Genomic DNA, 21383 nt, shown 5'->3' on the forward strand with positions numbered 1-21383 from the left:
GGGGTCTTGACAAGTAAATGTTTGTTGTCAGTAGAGCTTAAACTTGAGACTGCTTGAGTCAACCTTCCCATTCATGATGTCTGACCTGCTGCTCGTGTGGATGTCGCCTTCAGTCTCTCCTTCTCCCTCTGAGCCTTCGCCTTCCTGCTGGGCTGTGGTGGTGCTGATGGCTCCGGTGCTGGAGCTCACGCTGCCTGGACCAGCAGGGTGGCCCTCCACTGTTGTGTCCCCATATGCACTACTGCGTCCTGACACTGTAAACACACATGCATGAACAAATGTAACTAACTGGAAACATTATAAATATTATATATTATATATTATATATTATAGAAATGTTAAGGTTCGAAAATCACCATAACCTCAAAATTATAAATACAGGACTTTAATGAGTAAAATGGCTGGTCATCGTAATCAAGCAACATTGTATTCAGAAGGATGGATATTTTTTCCTAATTGTTATGATAATTGATCAACAGCTAAGAAATCCACAGTGTAAAGTTTAACCCCTCTTAAACTGTCTGAAAATCATTCTGTTAAGACTTATACAAACTGATGTGTATGTATGGTATATAGATAGTGAATAAACTAATTTTACACATGCATTAAAAAAACATTTTGAATATCAGACTGGAATTAAAACAGTTAGTATCTCCCAGTTGGTTTTGTTCTCAAATCACCCACCACTGTGCTCCCCCGCTACAGAGTCGATTGCAGAACCTCCACTCTCTGAGCCCACACTGCCACCGTGCTCAGCAGGGGAGGTCCGCAGCGTGGAACCATCAGTAGCAGCTGTGCTGCCCTCATCATCTGATGCCGGGGCTGAAATCATAGCAATAGCTGTAACAGTAAATACACCGCAGTCATCTGTCCAGGATACTTGATGTTAGTTCATACTTGTGCACCAACAATTAATAAAGCATGCAAAACACTTCAAACTGCCATTAATGTTGTATTTTTTTCTCTGTTAAACCTATTGTGGGCATTATCACATATAATTACTATCTACTTGAGCAAACTTGACACACTAAAAAGAGGATAAACAACTACTTGATTTTTAAAATACAGAGCCAAGATCACAAGATGTGCTGTGGACTGGGTTAGAGCTTCAATGTGTAATGTTGTTAATGGTCACAAAACATGTATTAGGGGTTTTAGCAACTTTAAATTAAAAATTTTAGCCAAGAGAAAATATTTCAGTCTCATATATTAAGGATTTACTAGCCACTGTGACCTTGCAGATATAAAAATCTAGTTCCCTGCTGATCACATACTATTGGGGAGGTGGTTTTGTTACCTGATGCGGTGGTGTCTGAAAGAGTGCCAGCATCCAGTGAAGAGGAGCTCGGGGCCTGGCCAGACAGGCCAAGGCTCTGAAGGCCAAGAGCACTGCTGCTACTGCCTAAAAATGTCCAAAATATTTTCCATATGTTAGAAGCACCTAAAATATTGATCTCCTAAGTGATGCTTCACCTGATTAAGATTTGGTTAACCGTTTGCGGTAAAAAATGACCAATTACCAAAATTGGTTGTTACATAGGGGTGAAACATTACACTTTGCAGAAGAGCTGCTACAATAAGTCTATTAATCGATTTGTCAATCAAAGAGAAGGAAGCACCATCTACTTTGATTACTGATTAATCATTTCAGCCATTTTCAGGCACAAATGTCAAACATTTGCTGGTTCCAGCTTCTTAAGAGTGAGAATTTGCTGCTTTTCTTTGTTGTTTATGATACTAAATGAAGAGTCTTTGGGGTTTGGCCCATTGGTTGGACAAAGGAAGCAAATGGAAAGACTTCACTTTGGGTTCTGGGAACTAGTTATTTGCATTTTTTTTTTTTTTTTACATACAATGAATTTATCAATTAATCATGAAAATAATCTTCAGATTAGTCAATAACTGACTTGTAAATAACTGTTGTAGTTGCAGCCCTACTTTGCAGGGAAGAACATAAAGAATGTTCATGTTCATGACAATTTATTTTAATAACTGCAAGTTTCACTTTTGTGACCGGTGTTGCAGCTATAGGAAACTGAAAATTATTACTTTTTTTTGCTAAAATGTGTTAATTGTGCTGGTGGTATTAACCCAGTCTTGTTGTCAGCTGCTCAGTGCTTCCCTGTCGTCATTTAATGTAATTTTTAGGATCAAACAGCTCTGTTGAGAACAGTTTCATTACAAATAAGGACAGTGTCTGAATGTGGAGTAGGACTCTCAAGCAGTCTTGGTGACCACAGAATTACTGCTTTCATTTAGTATTTTCCGGCTTCTTACCTTGTTGATCTTGCTGAAGGCTGAGAGCAATGGCCAGCTCTACCATAGTTTCATCATCAGCATCAGGAGGGATGTCCAGCATGGGGGGGAAACCCTCGGCTCCAGCCAGCAGAGCCTCAAGGGGAGATGGATTCCCATTGTTGACGTTCTCTGCTGTTTCCAGGACCATGGACTCGGACTGAAGAGGCAGGAAAACAAAAAAGTGTAAAAGGGGAAGGACTGATGTCACACACAACCCACAGACTTAATTGGCCTTCTTTGCTCACCACCATCTCAAAGTCGCCATGGTCCACTTCACTCTGCTCCTGACTCTCCTGTCTACCCTCTTCTCCCCCAGTCAGCACTGAGGACTGCATTTTGTCATCTGCATCGTCATCATCATCATCATCCTTGTCTCCTAAAAAGGAAATCAGCCAACAAATTTTACAGAACCCAATCTACTTGTGGTCATTGGGGCCTTAACAGAGGTTTTACTTAATGGTTTAGATGTTTTTTTTTAATGTTTATGCTGAAAACATTTTAAATGTCCGAATGCCATGTAATACCAAACATTAACAGTATACAGTATAAGTTTTAATAGCCTAAAATACAGCATATACATAGATGCTTTGTACAAAAAGCCTTTGAAAGCTTACCCATAGGTGTGTTGGAGCGTGGGGGAGATGGAAGGGTTACATGTCGGCGTTTGTTTCGTGGTCGAAGCACTCTGATCAGAGCCTGCTTACAAGCAAAGCTCACAGCTGTGTCCTGAAATTGGATCAAATTCAGAATGGTTACCTGACACAAGTCTTTCTTCAATGTGTTTCACGACAGTATTCCATATTTTTTCTATATATTACTGTATCGTTTAAATACTTTATTACGGCCTTGCATAAACGGATGCATTCATACGATAGTAATTAGACTGTTACATTGCAGCAATGGTAAAATGATATTTGCCTGAGCAAATCCAGTGAATATTTGTTTGTGATTGTGAGTTCATAGCCCATAATTTATTCTAATGGTTTCTTGAATGCCAATAAAATTATGATTCTAATGATCCATCAAAAAGTAATATACTTACTGGACACAGTAACATTTGCATGTAGATTTTGGAGGCTACATTGATATAATCCAGTTCACATGTGCAGTATGCATGGATGATGTCAACCAGGGCATTTACTGTTGCTTCCACATGTGTTAGGCCTTGGATAGAGCAGAAGAAAAAAGGGGAAAGTTCACATGAGATAACACTGTGAGCCAATGAACTTGCAAAATTTTTGGGGTTTCAGTTTGAACTTACCAGGTAAGCAAGCTGGAGCAAGAAAGGCGTTCTTTGGTTTTAGGGCATGGAGTTTCCAGAAGTTATTCATCAGCTGTGTAATGAAATTGCAGCTTTCGCCATCCACATGTTTTTGCCCATCCTCTGTCATTTCTGGGTTGAGAATAACACAACATGAATGAGTTTTTTCTGAAACTTTGAGGTTATTTTGCTCCAAAGCCACTGAGAAAGTTACTCTAACCAGCAGTTCTTGAACTCCTTTCAACATTATCTGTTACAGAAAGTATAATTTTATAACCATATGTAATCATTTACAGATAAACTGCTATTCTCGTAAGCAGCAGTCGTCACCAGCAAAAAAGTGTCTTACCAGAATCATGGTGTAATGACTTTGTTTCTGTGAAATGCACCAAGTTGTTGGGTCTCATGATTGCAATGGAGCGGGCAGTGATCACAAGCCTCTGGAAGACATCAGGATCAAGCTCCCGTCCTTCACGGCTGCAGCTGTTCAGACACTGCACTGCGTTACTCAGCAAGGACTGGTCCTGATAAGAGGGGGTCACATAAGTGTTGCATTAGTTCTTTATAAGTGATATACAGAGTAGGCACAACATTTAACCTTAAAGTAGCGGGCGCTTAGAATTCAGCTTTGAATATTATTCTTCACTTCTGAACAAACAGCTGTGTAAATTATACAACCACAATTTCAAAAAAAAGTTGGGATGTGTAAAACGTACACAAACAAAGAATGCAATGATTTACAAATCTTTTCATAGATACAGTGGGAGAAATAAGGATTCATCATGTCAACAACGTTTCAATGCCGTTATTCACATAAAATGTAGACCAGACAATGGTGTTAACTCCATAGAACTGCACTGATAAAGAAATTGTAACATTTCAATCCATACAAATTATGTGCAATAAAGCAGAATAAAAAATAATGAACATGCTAACTGACATTTAAAGGAGAAACCTGGTCTGCAATACCCACTTCAAGATGCTTCCTGTATGAGGAGACTAATCGCTCAGTGGTTAGGTGGGATTTTGGCTAATTCTTCCACGCAGACATTCTTTCAATCATGAGGACTTTATCGGGCCTGCTTGTAAATCTTGAGAAAGAAACTCCCAAATATTAACTAACTGTTGTTTGAAGAAAAGGTGATGTAACACAGTGGTAAACATGCCCCTATCCCAACTGTTTTGAAATGCAGTGCATGTATCAAATTCAGAATGAGTGTACTTTATTTAATTAAATTTAGGTAAAGAAACAATTTGCAAATCATTGTTTTCTGTTTTTATTTATGTTTTACACAGCATCTCAATGTTTTTGAATCGGGATTGTACATTTAATGGATTAACTGCTGACTATTTTTCTTTTGGCTACAAAATATTGATGTAAGATTTTCAAACAACCTTGTCTGCTTACTTAGAGGTTAAACAGTTAAATCATTATTTCCACCTTAGTTCCTTGATATAAAGAAAGAATTCAGGGTTCATCAGCGTAATCTACAAAAATCGTGATGTGGTTCTCTATTTGCTCTGGATCACTAATTTTTCCAGATATACTTGAAATTACTGTGTGTCAAATTTAACCTTCACTTTACTTATAGTGACTTGAATTGATTTAATTATTTGAAATTTGGAGCTAATGATGATCCAAGTCTTATTGATACAGCATACAAATTATTTTTGCGGGACACATTTCAACACCATGTGTGCGGCTTTATTTTTTTACCTTGTGGTTGTGGTAGGCAGTTCGACTGGTGTGTAGGCTGGCAAGAAGTCCCTTGGTCTGCTGCTGCACACCTGCAGGGGTCGGCATGGACAGGAGTAAAGTGGCCAGCTCCAGTGCTGCAGCCTTATTCTTCTCCTACACAGAGGTAAAGACATGCAGTCAAGACAGGCAGGTTTAACAAAGGATTTTTTTTTTACTTTTAAAGACAACAAACAAAAAGATCTTCATCTATTTACCTTTTCACTTGAGGAACCCACTGCAAAGCAGCTTTCCAAAGCCTCAAGGGAGCTGACAACCAATCTGAAATTAAGAAAGAAGATCAGCCCTGCCCCTGCTGCAGATTTTGCCAGAAATCAACCAATCAAACAAAAAACAATACAACAACAAATCTCAGCCTGGTGCAGTCTGTACTGATCTAAATGCCAAAACAACACCAAATGCAAGAATAAATCATGTCAGGAAAAAAATAATTTTGTTGTTGCACAAGTGTGGAAATGGTGCATGGCATGTTCACAATATCAGGCATGGACACACAAGCTGGCACACATGCACAAAACCATACAAACAAGCAGAGAAAGGGCAGTTACTAACCGGTCCAAGGTTGATAAGGACTCAGTTTCACAACTTTTTATTGTATTTTTTGGGAGCAAAAGAAAAAAGAACAAAAAAAAAGTGTGAGGATCACAGAAAGAAACAAGTGAAATTAAATGATTCATTGAACAAAAGAGAAGCATGCCAGAAAAGATGACATCACAATAGCCATGCACTAAAAACTCTTACGAGAACCCAACCCCCTTTGTTAAGACTACATAGCTGGACTTATGAAGGGTAAAGATATGCTAGGAGTGGGCGATATGAATAACATCTATTACATCGGTCACACATCTGTTTTTTAAAATCACGACATATAGTATACAGTTAATTTTCTGGACAACCAATTGACAAACTGTTTATGGATAAAATAACCACACAAACGTTTTTTCGAATCAATGTTCTTCATCACGTTTATGCAAAATCATACAAAATCCTATACTGTCAAACAATACTAATCAATGATTTGCCCACAAGATCCTTGTGAGTAAATCAATGAGCAGTCACACACACAGGTTTTAAAAGGATAGATGAATTAATAGTGAGCAAAATTGGAGAGTGTAGATAAAATATAGTTTAACAGTTGAAAGGTAAACTTTTAAAAGGTCACACAAACTAGGGCATTTGAAAGTCAAATAAAATGTCATACTGTCTCATCAGATCGTGTGTCATTCACTTAATCGCAGAGGATTGATAAGTGCAAATGCCATCAAGTTGTGTTGACCTTATGAACCCATAAGAATGAAGCTCATACCTCTCCAGCACGGTGCCGCTGGTGGTGGTCGGAGTGGCTATGTCTCCATCAGAGGTGCCATTGCCCTGGTTGAGGTTGGGACTGCAGACATTGTTGACGGAGGCCGAAGAGAAATCCTCTGGTGGATCCTCAGGCCAACCGAACTGCTCCTTGGTTTTACCGTATATCTTGATCGAATCCAGCATGGTGACTCCAGCTGGGTCAACAGATGCTCCAACTTCAATAAGAACGGGAAGAGGAAGAAGATTGTTTTTAAAAAAGTCTGCAGCAAGTTCCATGATCCAGATTAAAGGAATAGCTTAGAGCAAAATCTATATCCTTTGTTTATATACTCAGACACATCATGTTGCTTCGAGGTTAGCTACTGCATAAAATGCATTAAACCTGTTAATTATCTTATTCTTCTGCAAGATCAGGGAGATTTGCCCTCTTGGACCAATAAACAAACGTTTTACTTCCACTGTTTTAAAGGAAGAACAGTAAAATGCTCTGTATTATAGGTTATTTGGTGCAGTGTCAAAAACAAATTCGGACATAACAATCTTGCATTTTAAGAGGCTGTATGAAATGCAAAGAACACAGGTTTGTTTACAGTTTAGTGCTTTTAGAGTCACTTTTTTAGTTAAATCCTCTAACTTACGTTAAGAAGCTACAAAAATGGCTAAAATGATTTCTGAAGTTACAGTAATCGACATAAATGCATATAAACAGAGGTGAGGTTATCAACAACAAGTAGCCAGCTATAATCGTCACTGCACAATCTTGCTCTTACTGAAGATGGAAAGCTTCTTGTCCGCCTGCAGGGCCTCCTCTCTGGTGAAGGGAAAGTCAAACCAGCGGGCTCTCGTCAGGTTTATCTGCATGGTGCGGCCAAAGACCTCCACATAAGAAGGAGCCCTCTCAATGGCTTGAGTGCCCACCTGCACCCGCATGCCTGTCATCACCATTGAGCTGTTGTTGTTCACCGCCTCCACAGTGAATCCTCCAGGCTAGGAGAAACAACCAGTAAGACAACAATTGTTGTGGTCTGCATTATTGTCTAGTATTAAAAAAATAAAACTACAGTATAAACATGCTCAGTATGTTCGGCCTTAGAACGCCCCTCCCCCCTTTATAAGCATATAAGCCTTTTGTGAAATGCAGGTCTGTCCTACTATCTCTCTAGTCTCTCTAGCTCCCACGTTGTCAAAGCAGTGTCTCAGATTCAGAGCCTGGTATTATTGATATACAATATACAATGTTTATACAATGTTTTCCACATGTGTATATGTACACATATACCACATAACAGAGCCTTTAAACACTTTTGAACCCATACTTGAAGATTCATATTAGTGATACCATTAACACCAGTGCATTAAAAAAGTTGTTAAGCCAGCACAGATGTCAAATGTTGGTATAATCCTTTAAAAAAAATCAAAATATCGCCCACCTTTGTGTTGGCCACATACATCCCGGTGGAGTTGAGCCTGTGTTTGATCTGCTGTCCATTGTAGACCTGCAGCAAGTCATTGCCACCAAACTCCACCTCTGTCAGCTGCTGGTTATGTTCAAAAAAGTCCACTGGGAACGTCACCTGACTGGAGGTCCGGGTTGCTGAAAGTAAAATCCTTGCATTAAAATTTAAATGTTTTGCCAAGCACAGCATATTCTATGTAGGTAACCATTTTCTGGCTGTTTTTCAGCGAATGTTTAAGTGTACTTGTCTACTGTGTACACCGAGAATGATCCTGAGAAGATACTACATGCGTTTAGAGACATTTTTATGATGACTGATTATTAGCAGTACCTTGACGTTGACGTGAACTTGTGGAAACAAAATAACTAAAGCAAAAGACAGACAATCTTAAAAAAAAGGCTACAATATTCTTACACAGAGGTTGAGGATTAGGGTAACCGTTGAAATGTCAGCTGTGGTTAACCTCGCATTTTGCAAATAACCAGCCATTGTCTAAAGGTGTGATGTTAACCCTTTTATGCTCAGAATTATGTATGTTTATTGTTTACTCACTAGTAGCAGCAGCTTTGCGCTTGCGGACCGGTTTCATGATGCTGATGCCACAGCTGGGCTGCAGCGAGGGCTGGAGCCAATAAGAGGTGTTGTCCACATTGGCCATGTAGATTCGTAAGCTTCCGTCCTCACAGAGAAGAATCATGGTTGTACGCTGTTGCTCATTACTGGCCGTGTGTCGGATCGCTACCATATCTTGAATCTGGGAAAAAGGGAAAATGTATTGTATTGTCAAAATTAAGAAAAGGCAACGATTTCATATCCAATGGCAAACAATTTTGATAGGGAAACATACATTTTTCACAATTACCGCTTAATCGTCAGTAAGTGGCCCTCACCTTTGCTTTAGCTGGCAGAGTTTTAATCTCTTGGATGAGGAAGGTGTCTGGTTTCACCATGATGACAAGTGGTATACCTGTTGTCTGCTGCACGCAGCACACCAGGCCTGGGTGGTTCATGACCTCAGACCACTGACACAGAGCAGGCGACATCTTACTGCTGCTGCCATTAGAGCTAACGAAGGCAGGAATGCAAGAGAAAGATGGAGACATGGTTAGGTCTTCCAGGTACCCATTACATTCCCTACGCCCAGTAAACATGTAGGGAAGTGAAGAGACAGTTTATGAAGTGACAGAAATGTTACCCTTTTACGTTGATGGGAAAGAGCCTCTGTACTTCAGTGGTGCTGCGGCTCACTGTGGCAGCAAAAGACTTTCCCTGGCTGTAGCTGAAGAAAAGCATCTGAAGCACATGGGAGTAATAGACAGACACACCACCGCCGGCAACCTGCCCGTTGCTGTCCTGAAGTCACACAAAAAGAATTCACCTCAATATTGCTTTCTGCCATTCAGCATTTTCAAGAAACAGCAAACACTGATTTGAAGTGGGTGAAAATGAAATCGACCAAACATTCCCAAATACAGCAGTGGGAATGCACTGTAAGGCTTGTGATAGAGTAAATCCATTTAACAATCTTTTATTTCGCTGTTGATATGATAACGTTTCCCACACTTATATGGGATTAATTCCATTAGGTACAAGTACCTTCAAGTCTTCGTGGTTTATCTCCAAAACATTGGTGACATAGAAAGGACCATGTTGGGCACTGCTGGATTCATCCATGAGCTGGGTGTACATGTAGCCTGCAGAAGACATGATGACGATGATGTTCTTTCCCTCTTCATTGAACAGGAAGGTGGCATCGCGGATCTTTGAACTTGGGAGCAGGAAGTAGTACATGGGACTGAGAGCATCCACTGATAAGTCATAAATCTGTTTGGCAACAGAGACAAACAAAAAAAAGACATTTTATTTCCGTGCAAAAAGCAGAACAACCAAAGTCACATGTTTAGGACCTGCGAGTGTCTTTCTAAATGAAGAATTTTAATCAGATCACCAATAATAGGTCAATGCTCTAATTTTAGATATATACAATGTGTCTATTCTCCTAAAACAAACCTTGACGAAGTCAGCAGTGATGATGGCAAGTTCAGTCTGTGAGCCTGGTAACCAGATAGCTTTAATAATGAAGTTGCCAGTAGCCAGTTGTGGGTGCAGCACAAGATGGTCTGACACAGAGCCAGTGCTGCTGAATGTTAGCACATGGCAGTCCTTGAGAAAAAGAAAGAATGAAGACAGAACAGTCAAATTTCAAATACCTTTATGGTAGCCATGGGTTAAAAAAATACTTCTAAAGTTACTTTGCTATCTTTAGTATGAACGGTTCCTTTGAATTCTACTATCATTATGATCTAGGCCAACTTAGTTGTGATCTTCTCTCACAAGCAAAACAGCTGTTGTTTTCTGTGGGATTTTCTTTTTAATAGGTTTATTTGCACACACCATATTAAAAAACACACATAAAACAGCAAAAATCTTCAATTTAGTAGAAGATGGTTTTCTTACCTTCAGGCCGCACACAGCCAGGTAATCTTCATTGCAAGGGTTTCCTGTGAGACTGAGGACAGTGAAAGGGACAGGAGCAGAGGCCAGGCGGGTCAGTGTTAGCTTCCTCTTGCTTGAGTCAGCCTGTTTCAGGAGAGTGGACAACTGCAGAACTGTAATCTGTAAACAGGGAGATGGAGAGAAAACGAGTTATCAGTATTTAGACAAACACGACAATGCAAACTGGTGATGACTGACGAGGGCAATATTTACTAAGCATTATACATAACAGCAAAGAAACCAAAAGAAATACACATTAAAAGGTGCAGAGATACACTTTATATTAGATGTACATTACAAATGTATATATTCTGTCTACTTATATTAAAATGTATCACTTGAGTTTAATATGTATACAGCAAAACATAGATTTTGCTGTATGGAAGGAAAAGATGATTAAGTGGTCAACGTTTCGAGCTTTGTTTGGTAGTGGTGCTCCTTTCCACGGGTAAATCAACTCAGGTATATAAAAAAAGATCCAATTGTGTATTTTAAATCAAGATCTTAATAAAGCTGTCCACACAAGCTTTTTGTGTAATGTCATCATTACAGTATTAAGCTTCCTGGTTTGTGAGCTTACCTTTCCCTTTTCATGACTGACAGCAAGGTGCTGGCGGCGTCCATGGGGTGAGGACAGGACACACATGGCAACACGACGCAAGACATGTGCGCTGATGAGTTGGCGTATAGTTTGTCCCTGGTCACCACTGTAGTTCATCCTCACATTCTCAAAAGCCCCTTCCTGAGAGCCAAGCGTGGGCACCTGAGGAAAAGCAAAGCGGTTGATGTGATGATATTTACCACTGTTTTTACAAATAATGATTCTGATGAGTGAATTAAGTGGATTTTTGTCTAACCACTCCAAAATATACAGGTCTTCATACCATTAACTGGTCGGTCATCTCCACAGTTTTGTCCTGAGTATGCAGTTCATTGAGCGCTTGCTGAGCGCGGCTGCTGCTTCCCACTGCTGATGCCTGCTGAAAGTTGGTCTGGATGGCTTCCATGAGAAACATGAGCATCTCTAGTATGACTGCTGCAGTGGACGATCCCATCTGTTGCGGAGAAAGAAAGCCAAAAGCTTGAGTCACACAATGCGCAATGCAAGTAAAATAAACCTGAAATACCTCCACTTTAAGAAGTGCAATCATGTTAAATCATTTGAGTCTCCAGCAAAAAAAGACAGATGACCAACAGAGACATTGACATGATGACAAATTCAGAATAGATTTTTTGTAAACTTGTGCAATGATGTTTATATCAAACTAAGAAATATTTTCAAAAATATGCATTCTTACTTTTAAAGACACAAGGGTAATTTTACACATCATCTCATGAGTGGATTACTGAAACAGCCTCTTTTCTTGCCTGAGCCAAATATTTATTGATCAACTCTTGACTATGCAGAATTTGGCTGCAATGCTTTAAACCACAACAAAGAGATACTGTTTTAACCACAGTATGTTTTAGAATAGATTTCACGGATTACTTTAATGGCTTTTCGTGGCCTCTTTCCCTGCCTTATCTCTGATGTCTTTATACCATATGTGCCACTATGTACTTTATGATCCTCAGGCAGAGGCCATTTGTCTGTTCCAGAGGCCCAGCTGAAAACTAAAGGGGACAAAGCATTTGCTTCATGGGTCTTGAGGCGCTGGAACGATGTGCCTGAGGAAATCCGATCGGCTGAAGTCAGTTATCTCTTTTAAGTCCCCTCTTAAAATAAACTTCTGTCAGAGAGCCTTTCCTCATTTTAGGTATCGATAGATTATCAGCCTGGCTGATAATTGGGGCAGATATTTGGCATTTTGCCGATTATCTATATCAATATTTTATTTTAATGACTGCTGATAAAATTAAATAAACAGTGCAAAAACAGTGTCAGTATGGGAGGAACTTTTATTTGTAAAGAGGCATTTTAATGAAGTTTTATGGTGGAGTTTGTTTTATTTCAATTTCTAATATTTTTTATTGTAAATGCAAATTGGTTCCAAATATCAGTCACTGGTCTCATTAACTACAAATAATCGGTATCAGCCCTAAAAAAACCCTATCGGTCAACCCCAACTCATTTTACTTGAGTTTGACTTTCTTTTGAACTTCTTATTTTCTTGGTTTTATACACTAAATTGTTTTTTTTTAATCAGTTTTATTTTGGAACCTGTTGATTTTATGCCTTGTCTGTTTTATTTTGTAAAACTGTTTGAAAAGTGCTTTACAAGTAAAGATTATTACTATTTTCTCTTACCACTTGTGTTACCAACTCCTCCTGGCAGCCCTCGATGCTCTTGCACACACTGCTCTTCTTAGGTCTGTCTTCATCACCAGGTTTGCCATCACAGATGGTGACCTTGCCCTTGTCCGAGGGTGAGGCATTCTGGTGGCGGATCGCGCTGTCAGGCATACGCAGCTCACTCTGGAATGCAGAAGACTCTTTCAGGGTGGAGCCCATGCCGCTGCTGGGGCTGCGTTTGACCAAGGCCTATGAATGTTACAACACAAAGTAAAGCAGTGAGAAGAGCAACTGAATATGACAACACATCAAATACAATCAGATACATTTTCTTTGCTTAACTTCTTTACATTAGGATAACCTGCTTTTGTTTTCAATTTGCTAGCTCGTCCACAGTGTGGAGTAAATAGTTAGTCAAAAAGATGGTTAGAGAGAATTTGTAGGTTGAAGGTGCACTTTATCTACAGGCAAACAAAAATCATGGATGGACAAGACTCCTATCACTGCAACAGTTAACTTTTTTGATCACTAGAATTTGCTGCATGCCAATACTATACACTATCTCCTAAAACAAAACTATCATGACACAGAATAAGTTAAACCTGCTACAAAAGGCAATAGAGTGCAAAAGGCCTATTGTATCTTACAAAACTAACAGTAAACTGAAGGTAAAATGAGGGTAATTGATGGTTTCTTTATCATCACATGCACATTCAAAAGTCCAATGTTTACGATTAACTAGGAAAGCTGGCCTTTTCAGTAAGCAAAATGTTGACAACAGACATTCGTAACATGATTTCTCTCATTTTCTGGCCACATGTGTGGGCTAGCTATAACCCTGACCAAATGAAATGACTGGATGGAAGTCAATGGGGGAATGACTTGCAAGCCAAAGTTACCGCTGTTGTTCTCTTCCCATGATGACCTGAGGTATTCGGTCTCACCTGGCAGCTGCCATCCTCTTTGGCACCGCAGTCACAGAAGAAAGAGCCATATTTGGCATAGGAGATCTCATGGTCTTTGTGACAGACCTTGGCGCACACTGTGCACACACCTACCCCATCCACCATCTTACAGGTGTGACAGTGGTACCTGCAAAAAAAGGAACAGGACAGACTGTTTATAGTACATCGGCAATTAAGTAATGATAGAATGTCACCTGCGTGCTTCGACATAAAGGCAATTTAACAGGAAAAAATCTAAATCTCATTTGTGCATGTGCATGACAGAAACAAATGTATCATAATTTACACAACAAAAACCTTCAAGACAATGCTTCACACTTTAATTAAGACTCTTCAAATATTGTGTTGCACAAAGGCATGTTTGTGTGTTAAGAAATTAAAAATAAGCAGGATTGTGTGAGCTTTATTAGTTGGCGTCACTATAATTAAGCAAACACAATGGCAAACTGTTACTTTGCCTTTCGTCTACAAAATGCTAACCTACATTACAAATTAACAGAACTGTGTGTATTTTTTCTAAAGGTCAATCTGTTGTATGTAGGATTTTATTCTGAATTATTATTATCAAGGGTTCCTGTGTGAAAACCTTAACTTGATCATGATTTAAAGAAATAAGGCCTTCTCCTTCAAGAATAAAAGCAAAATTACATAGAACAATCAACTTGTCTTTACCAGTGCTGGTTCATGAACTCCTTCTGAGTAATGGTGAAAGTACAGAGTTTGTTGCAAAGGGAGTCTTCATCCTGTCAAACAATGACAAACATGTTAAAATACACAGAGATTTTCCTGCAGCAAGAATACTACTATTAAAAAAGCTTTTACAACAATTTCATAGCATTTTATGTTTAGGTCTGTATACTGAGCATTTACAAATTGTGGCCCTGTTTAAAGAGGTTAGACAGAAAGACAAAAAGGAATGAGATCTCACAGAGTCCTCTGCCTGGGAATCATCCTCCTCTACAGCAAGTTCCTCCACCCAGTCAGAGTCCACCTCCATTGCCTTCTCCTCCCCCTCCATCAGCAGTGCTGAGGTGCCCTGGCCACTGCTTTGCCGCAAGGCATTCATCACATCGGCCAGATAGGAAATAATGTGGCATGAGCATTCCAGCATGCTGGCATGCTGAAATCGAGGGAAACAGGTGCACATCAATTATTTGACAGTTAATGGTTAATGGCAAACATGTTAGACCAATGTTTAAAATGGAATTACACCTGTTAAAATGAGGCACTTCTACAAACACAAAAACAACAATATACTGATGAATATAAAGACATACCTTTCCTTGGGATAAGTTTGTGCTCACTTTTTCCACAACATTCTTCTGTGTTAAATACTTTTTGCTGCAGAGAAAATGTGAGCAATTTTAAAATGAATATTCACAAATTTAAGACTGCATCACTGCTAGATAATGGCTGAGGAATTTCATTACCCAATGCAAAGTACTTTTTCTATCTATGGTAATTAATCTGAAAGAGCTTTTGCCAAACATTTTTTGGTGATTTTGGCCTTAGCACTGATGCTAAAAAAAAATCATGCACTTCCCTGGTGTAAATCAAATCAGACAGCATGTCTGTGAAAGTTCTTTCTTACCATCTGGTCAGCCAGTCGATAGCTGCCCTGTGCAGCTGCAGGTGACCAGCCCCCTGTCCAGCACTGGCCAGTGTGGCCATGATGACCATGAGCTCAGGAAACCCTGTTCCATCACCATTGGCAAGCATGTCTGTTGCCATGGGAATGAGTGTGCTGAGGAGGACAGTGCATACTCCTTCGCCCACCTGGCTGTTGTCACGCACAATATGAGTGGTGAGCACCTGCAAAAGCTGTCGGTTTTCTTGCACAATTTCCAGCTGCTCTGAGTCCTTTGGTGGTGTGGCCGTCATGCGTGTCAACCAGGACTGCAGACGAGAGGGTTCCACACAGGCCAGCTGGGCCAGAGACCCACACAGACACAGCAGGCTGGGGTTTGGGCTCTTCTCGGCTGTGAATGACAGCATCACCATGAGATTAATGCTTATTGAAAAATCTGATGTATCTGCAGCTTGCAGCTATAAAGTTCTCTGATTTGTTTTTTGATGAGGCGCAGTTATGCTTCAAACAAAGCACTTGTTGGATCATGGAGCAGTGTCTGAAACCCCCTACCCCACACCTTTCTGACATAAGAGCATGGGGGGATGTTTGTCAAAATGTTTGTAACTTTCCGCAACAGACAATCGGACATTCACACCCACTTTAGGCAGCTATTGGCCCATTATTTTTGTCTAGTGCCCCTCTCTGACGGCAGGCTGTTCACTTAGCCTTCAAGTGAGGCCATTAGCAACAGCACTCAACATTTTGGCAATTACAGGTGTCAGACAACTAATTTGAACCAGTCCATTTGAAGCACACCTCAGCCTTTTGATAGCTTTTCTTGATGGAAATGAGCTCTGACCACAGCAGACTTACTGAGCTGGAAAAGCTTGGTGAAGAATTTCAGCACTCTGTTGCAGAACTTTGCTGACAGATTTTCATTGGCTGTCGCCATCATAATCTGGACAAGCTCCCCACTGGAAAAAACGAGCACAAAATAAGTGAGGTAATCATTAGATGTGTATGTAATGCAGCCTGTCTTGTCCATTGAGCAGATACCTGAATGAAAAGAACTCTTCCATGGCCTTGCGGACTTGACTGCTCTCAAGCTGCTTTTCAAGGTACTGGAGGCATTCCTCAAGGACAGACTCATCCAAACCACTTAAAGAAAGAGAGATCAAAAAACGATAAGAGCAACCTATCAATACATTTGCAGGCAAGTAAACAAAAGAAATGTGATACAGTAGTCCAAATGCTGCACAGTGGGGGGATATTTTTGTGGGTTAAACACTACAAACACCTGTTTTACACCACACAGTGATTTAATGTTAACATCAAACATATTTGATAGGTTTAATTAATTATCAATTCACATATGGCATACCTGTTTGGGTCTGAGTGATGGGCAATGATGTTGTAACACCCGGTCACCAAACGCTCATAGATGCGGGCCAGGAAGGCATCAGACTCTGACGGACCAAGGATGCGCTCCAACGAGGTGCTGCTGATCTCAGCCACACTCTCTGTGCTGCTCTCCAGGAGGAGGGGCAGCAAAGTGCGCACAACCTGTGAAGGATTCAGCTCCTCTGTGCTAAAGAGACAAAAACACAGCAATGTTAACTGAAGTTTACAGGCTTTTCATTAATACATTTTTACTTTTCACATACTTTTTGATATGTGTTAAATTAATCTGATTTTTAAAAAGAGCTGGACAAGCACTTACACAATGAGGTCGCCAGTGAGGCGAACCAAAGACAGTAGGATGTGTTTAAGAGAAGAGGCCAGAGGCAAGGACTGACAACTCAAAGTGCCCAGGTGAGCTGCTTGGATGGCACTGATGTAGCTCTCTGATGGGATGGTATCATTGGCAAATGCATTTCGCTAAGAAAGAAAAAAATGACAATGCTGAGTAGGGCTGGTCAATATGGGTAAAAACTATGCTTTCATACTTGAATACTTTTTGTAATGATATTATACATATTTTGAATTATTTAATTCTTTGAAGAAGAAATTTTAGATAAAATGCATAATTTAAAATCAGCTCCGGGTGGTACAAAAATTGTTACATCTACACATCATCCTTGAAAGCACCCTCATAGTCAATGTACCAGCCCAATGTTATGAATAAAGCAAAAAACCAACAACTAAATAATGAAAAGAGCTGTAATTCATAATGCGCTTAGGAAAAGGGACAGAGTCACACTGAACCGCAGGCAAGAACTTAACACACATACCCATGAGCCGATGTTGGGGAATTCATTAGTGTGGATGCTGTTCCAAGTCTCGCATATTGTCTGTACAGCTGATGGTAGATTCTGCATGATACTATGACCTGTGAAGTTACATAAAAAATGTCCAAAAACTGTGAATATATAGAAAAAGATGTGACAGGGAAAGTACTGTTTAATGTACAGTTTCATAGATTTTGTTCTTGAGTCATTTTTTCACATACCCAGCAGGTTGGCCTTGCAGCGGGTGGAGCCAATGGACAGAACTGCAGCATAACCCTGGAGCTTGGCATCTGTAAGCTTGTTGTCCCCTTCCTCCGGGATGTTCATGAGTAGGTAAGACCTGGTCATGACAATTTAGTTTGATCATTTTAATAAGATAAACAAAATCATTTACAGCTTAGGCCTTATTTTTTAGATTTGAAGCAGGTTTGCAGGTAAAAACAACTGGTGAATGTAAAATGGATATAAAAAACAAAACAAAACATAGACACAAAAAATAAACATGTTAACACACCCGACATTTTGGATTTAACACTTGGAAAAACTGTTGGCCTTGTGCATGTATAAGATTGCAGGTCTTTTTGCAAAGTAGCGGCATAAAAGCTTTATAATAAAGGAAGGGGGAAAGCCAAAATTTTAAAATCCTGTCCTCTGTAATTTCCGTTATTAATGCATTTAATCTCTCCATATTTTTTAAAAGGAAATTAAAGAAATGCCTTTTTAATCTGGCTTTTAATTTAGAGTAATGCTACAGCCTTAGTCTTTAAGTTTTTATAATTGTTTGTTCATTTTACCTATTATTTTTATCTCAGTTTTTTTTTTTTACTCTGTTGACTTTCATTTTAATGTTTATTTTTTTATTTCAAGTTTGCTATGAGGGGCATTTTGGGCTTCATGTTTGTATTAAACGTGCTATATCAATAAAGTTGAGTGTGAGTTAAATGGCTATGTGTAAAGCAATACATGAACTTGCAGTGATCCTGCAATTGCTCTGCTCCTGCTCTTAAAATGATATCCTCATATTCCAGCTTGCTAGACAGTATGCCTGACTGAGACGAGCCTGTCTAAGTGATCCCTTTCTCACCTTGTAAAGGCTGTGTAAACATCAGTGAGCTGTAGAGTGGCAGGCAGAAGGTTCTTTGTGATCTCAGATGACTTGTGGGTGTCTGCCTCAATGGCAACCTTGGACAAATGTTCATCCAGGGAAACCTGCACTTTAGAGATGACTGCATCCAGTGTATAGATGGCTTGTAGAGAGGGTAACTGATCAAGTGGAAGGATGGCGTTTGGATCCACGCTGGAGAAGGTGGAAATCTGCAATACAATCGAGTTGTCAAAACATGGCAGTTGTGATCAAAACTTAGTTTGTACAAAAATCGTTACAAAGGTCAATGATGATTAGGTTGAAATCAATACCTGTCTGGCAATGTACTCTTCTGCTAGTTCCACGTCATATTTAACGGTGCTGCATTTTGCAGCCGTCACCTCAACCAGAGATGCCGCTTGGTCTGCTTTCATTCCCTGCTTCACCAAGTGTTCCTGTCGGTGATGATATGGGCATAGTCATATATCACAATAAAACCCGAAAAGGATATTTCATCACTGGATTGAAGACACAGTACAGTATATTGTGTAAATCAGAGATCAAGAAGTCAATTGTTTCAGAAATGCCAATCTGCAATACTGAATTTCAACAGATTTGTTAGAATATGTAATACAATTATGCATAGATTGAGTAATTATGAGGAGTAAATCACTTGTGATGCTGAAAAGAATAATAGACAATGTTATAATCTATTACATTTTATTTTGCCCATAAAACAAAGTCAAATGCAATAGTTCTGAAGTCATTTATTTGTTTTTGCATCTGCCTTTCAGGCATCAACAGACCTTGATCCAGTTCACGTAGGTGGACACCCGGAGACGTGAGGACCAGCGCAGTGTGTGCAGGATGTCGCTCTCACTGGGATCACTGCAGCCATTCTTCAGCTGCTCCATGTAGGCTTTCGAGGGTGGCAAAACGCCCAGGATCCTCCACAGTACCAGGAAGTAGTACTGAAGGGAGCATGCCTCCTGTGCAGGGTGATTAAAAAAACATGCTGTTTTCCAATTCACATTCAGATAATGTCAAGGCTGAAGCATGTTACTGTTAAGTTACTATTGATTAAAAGTACACACTTCCTGGTGGTGCTTCACATTGAAAGGTGTTTATTTAAAGCACATTAAGGTCTCCATTTTAAATACTGTAAGTGAATGATAAGTAAAAGGGTGGAGCCACAAATAGCCGATATCTTAAAGCACCACAGGCCTCCCGCATCATGGACTTGTTACCCTGTTCACACAGTTCATGATTTGTTGTGCTGTGCTCTCACCATAGGAGTAATTGGCTTGTTCTCTTGTCTTCTTGCTGTATCAAACTGAGAGCCTGCAACCAGGAGTGAGATGAGCCACCCATACAGCTCATCATATTTTACTGCTCCATTGAACAGCTTTGGAAAGACCTGCCAGAAAAAAGAGTTAAGACTGAATACAGTGAGAGTTTTTTTTCTTATTAACCTATTTATTCATCTATTAGAGGTCAAAGTCTCACCTTGCTATCCAGTCTGCTGATATCATCTTCAGATGCCTCAGGGGATAAAACGCAGTAGAATTTCGGCTGAACATTTGAATCTAAGAAAGGTTCAAATGCATAAACAGATTATTATTATTTACTTATTTAGTATCATCATAGCCACATCCTATTCAAAGAAAAGGCACAAGAACACAGACTGTACAAAATACATGTGTGAAAGTTGCTAATGTTCTCAACAATTATTTTAATTTTCCTAATAAATCTCTTATTATTATAACTTGCACTTTCTTGTTAAACTTTTGTCTTCTTCTCACTGACACGTCGAATATACAACAGTGTTAAGCCAACAACAGTAGACACAGGAACAGCTCATTCAACATAATGGCACAAGAACAAGCACATATTTAAATACAATATGTGCAATGAATTTCTGCTGTTTCTGCGAAACATTTTTTTTTGTAAATGGCTTGAGGGGAAATAAGCACTGATGTAAGATGCAGCACGGGACATCAATGCCACAGAGGTAAACACTTCAAACAACCATTGAGTTTGACAGCTAAACAATCTGTGGAAAGATATTTGTTGCTTATGCTCAATTATACGTGGTTGGGAAAAAAGTTCAAGCAATTGGTGAATTTTTGTACCTCCTGTGGGTTAGATAAATTGCATTTCCTTTCTAGATGTTACCTGCTGAACAGTGTTTAGCCCAGTTCTCCTCCACTTCTTTGAATCCATAATAAAGTGGGAGGCCGCTGCGTTTGCCACCATCCTGCACAGAACTCGGCCCGGTGGATGGTGGGGTCAGGAGGTTATACTGCACCTAGAAATAATAATCGTGACGAATAGAAGTTTAATTTCCTGTAATCGCAATGCAACAAACAAATAAGTCACATGAAAACAAAGATTAAATAAAGATATTTATTAGATAATTTATACTGCCACACTGTTTGGCTCATGACTCCTATAGGTAAACGAAAAAATAACTCAACAAGTTACTGACTCTGGCAGCCAGAGAAATATGTGAATCTATGGTACAAAGGTTGAGAGTGGAGCAAGCAGAATGCAGGAATGGAATTGTTTTGTTTTTTTTGGTGCTAGAGATGAGCAATCTAAGTGAAGTTGGGTGAAATCTGAGTTGACTGTGAAATGATATTTAGCGAAGTGGCCTGGAGTAGCTTTGAGCGGAGGAGCAAAGGGAATGAACAGCCCTGTGAGTGAGGAGGCTCCACTCCGCTCACT

At 39.7% G+C, this 21383-nt stretch overlaps 1 protein-coding gene across 1 annotated transcript in view; it reads right to left on the reverse strand.

Annotated features, from left to right (window-relative positions):
- ubr4 (ubiquitin protein ligase E3 component n-recognin 4) overlaps nucleotides 1–21383 on the reverse strand; it is a 54580-nt gene that overhangs the window by 20461 nt on the left and 12736 nt on the right. The window contains exons 20-59 of the mRNA XM_042492699.1: nucleotides 20832–20964; nucleotides 20163–20242; nucleotides 19945–20073; nucleotides 19463–19645; nucleotides 18989–19111; nucleotides 18657–18886; nucleotides 17794–17912; nucleotides 17576–17673; nucleotides 17065–17222; nucleotides 16726–16932; nucleotides 16401–16502; nucleotides 16218–16318; nucleotides 15366–15753; nucleotides 15052–15115; nucleotides 14703–14894; nucleotides 14447–14517; nucleotides 13754–13901; nucleotides 12825–13058; nucleotides 11461–11631; nucleotides 11157–11339; nucleotides 10538–10696; nucleotides 10091–10243; nucleotides 9677–9904; nucleotides 9276–9433; nucleotides 8971–9145; nucleotides 8633–8834; nucleotides 8054–8217; nucleotides 7394–7610; nucleotides 6622–6838; nucleotides 5513–5576; nucleotides 5277–5411; nucleotides 3909–4083; nucleotides 3560–3691; nucleotides 3341–3462; nucleotides 2913–3024; nucleotides 2544–2674; nucleotides 2278–2455; nucleotides 1298–1402; nucleotides 685–822; nucleotides 86–254 (exon numbers count right to left, since the gene is read on the reverse strand). Coding sequence (XP_042348633.1) covers nucleotides 86–254; nucleotides 685–822; nucleotides 1298–1402; nucleotides 2278–2455; nucleotides 2544–2674; nucleotides 2913–3024; nucleotides 3341–3462; nucleotides 3560–3691; nucleotides 3909–4083; nucleotides 5277–5411; nucleotides 5513–5576; nucleotides 6622–6838; nucleotides 7394–7610; nucleotides 8054–8217; nucleotides 8633–8834; nucleotides 8971–9145; nucleotides 9276–9433; nucleotides 9677–9904; nucleotides 10091–10243; nucleotides 10538–10696; nucleotides 11157–11339; nucleotides 11461–11631; nucleotides 12825–13058; nucleotides 13754–13901; nucleotides 14447–14517; nucleotides 14703–14894; nucleotides 15052–15115; nucleotides 15366–15753; nucleotides 16218–16318; nucleotides 16401–16502; nucleotides 16726–16932; nucleotides 17065–17222; nucleotides 17576–17673; nucleotides 17794–17912; nucleotides 18657–18886; nucleotides 18989–19111; nucleotides 19463–19645; nucleotides 19945–20073; nucleotides 20163–20242; nucleotides 20832–20964 — 6248 coding nt within the window. The remainder of the gene's footprint in view (nucleotides 1–85; nucleotides 255–684; nucleotides 823–1297; nucleotides 1403–2277; nucleotides 2456–2543; nucleotides 2675–2912; nucleotides 3025–3340; nucleotides 3463–3559; nucleotides 3692–3908; nucleotides 4084–5276; nucleotides 5412–5512; nucleotides 5577–6621; nucleotides 6839–7393; nucleotides 7611–8053; nucleotides 8218–8632; nucleotides 8835–8970; nucleotides 9146–9275; nucleotides 9434–9676; nucleotides 9905–10090; nucleotides 10244–10537; nucleotides 10697–11156; nucleotides 11340–11460; nucleotides 11632–12824; nucleotides 13059–13753; nucleotides 13902–14446; nucleotides 14518–14702; nucleotides 14895–15051; nucleotides 15116–15365; nucleotides 15754–16217; nucleotides 16319–16400; nucleotides 16503–16725; nucleotides 16933–17064; nucleotides 17223–17575; nucleotides 17674–17793; nucleotides 17913–18656; nucleotides 18887–18988; nucleotides 19112–19462; nucleotides 19646–19944; nucleotides 20074–20162; nucleotides 20243–20831; nucleotides 20965–21383) is intronic.

Source organism: Plectropomus leopardus, chromosome 8 (assembly GCF_008729295.1).
Source record: "Plectropomus leopardus isolate mb chromosome 8, YSFRI_Pleo_2.0, whole genome shotgun sequence".
Taxonomy (NCBI): Eukaryota; Metazoa; Chordata; class Actinopteri; order Perciformes; family Serranidae; genus Plectropomus; species Plectropomus leopardus.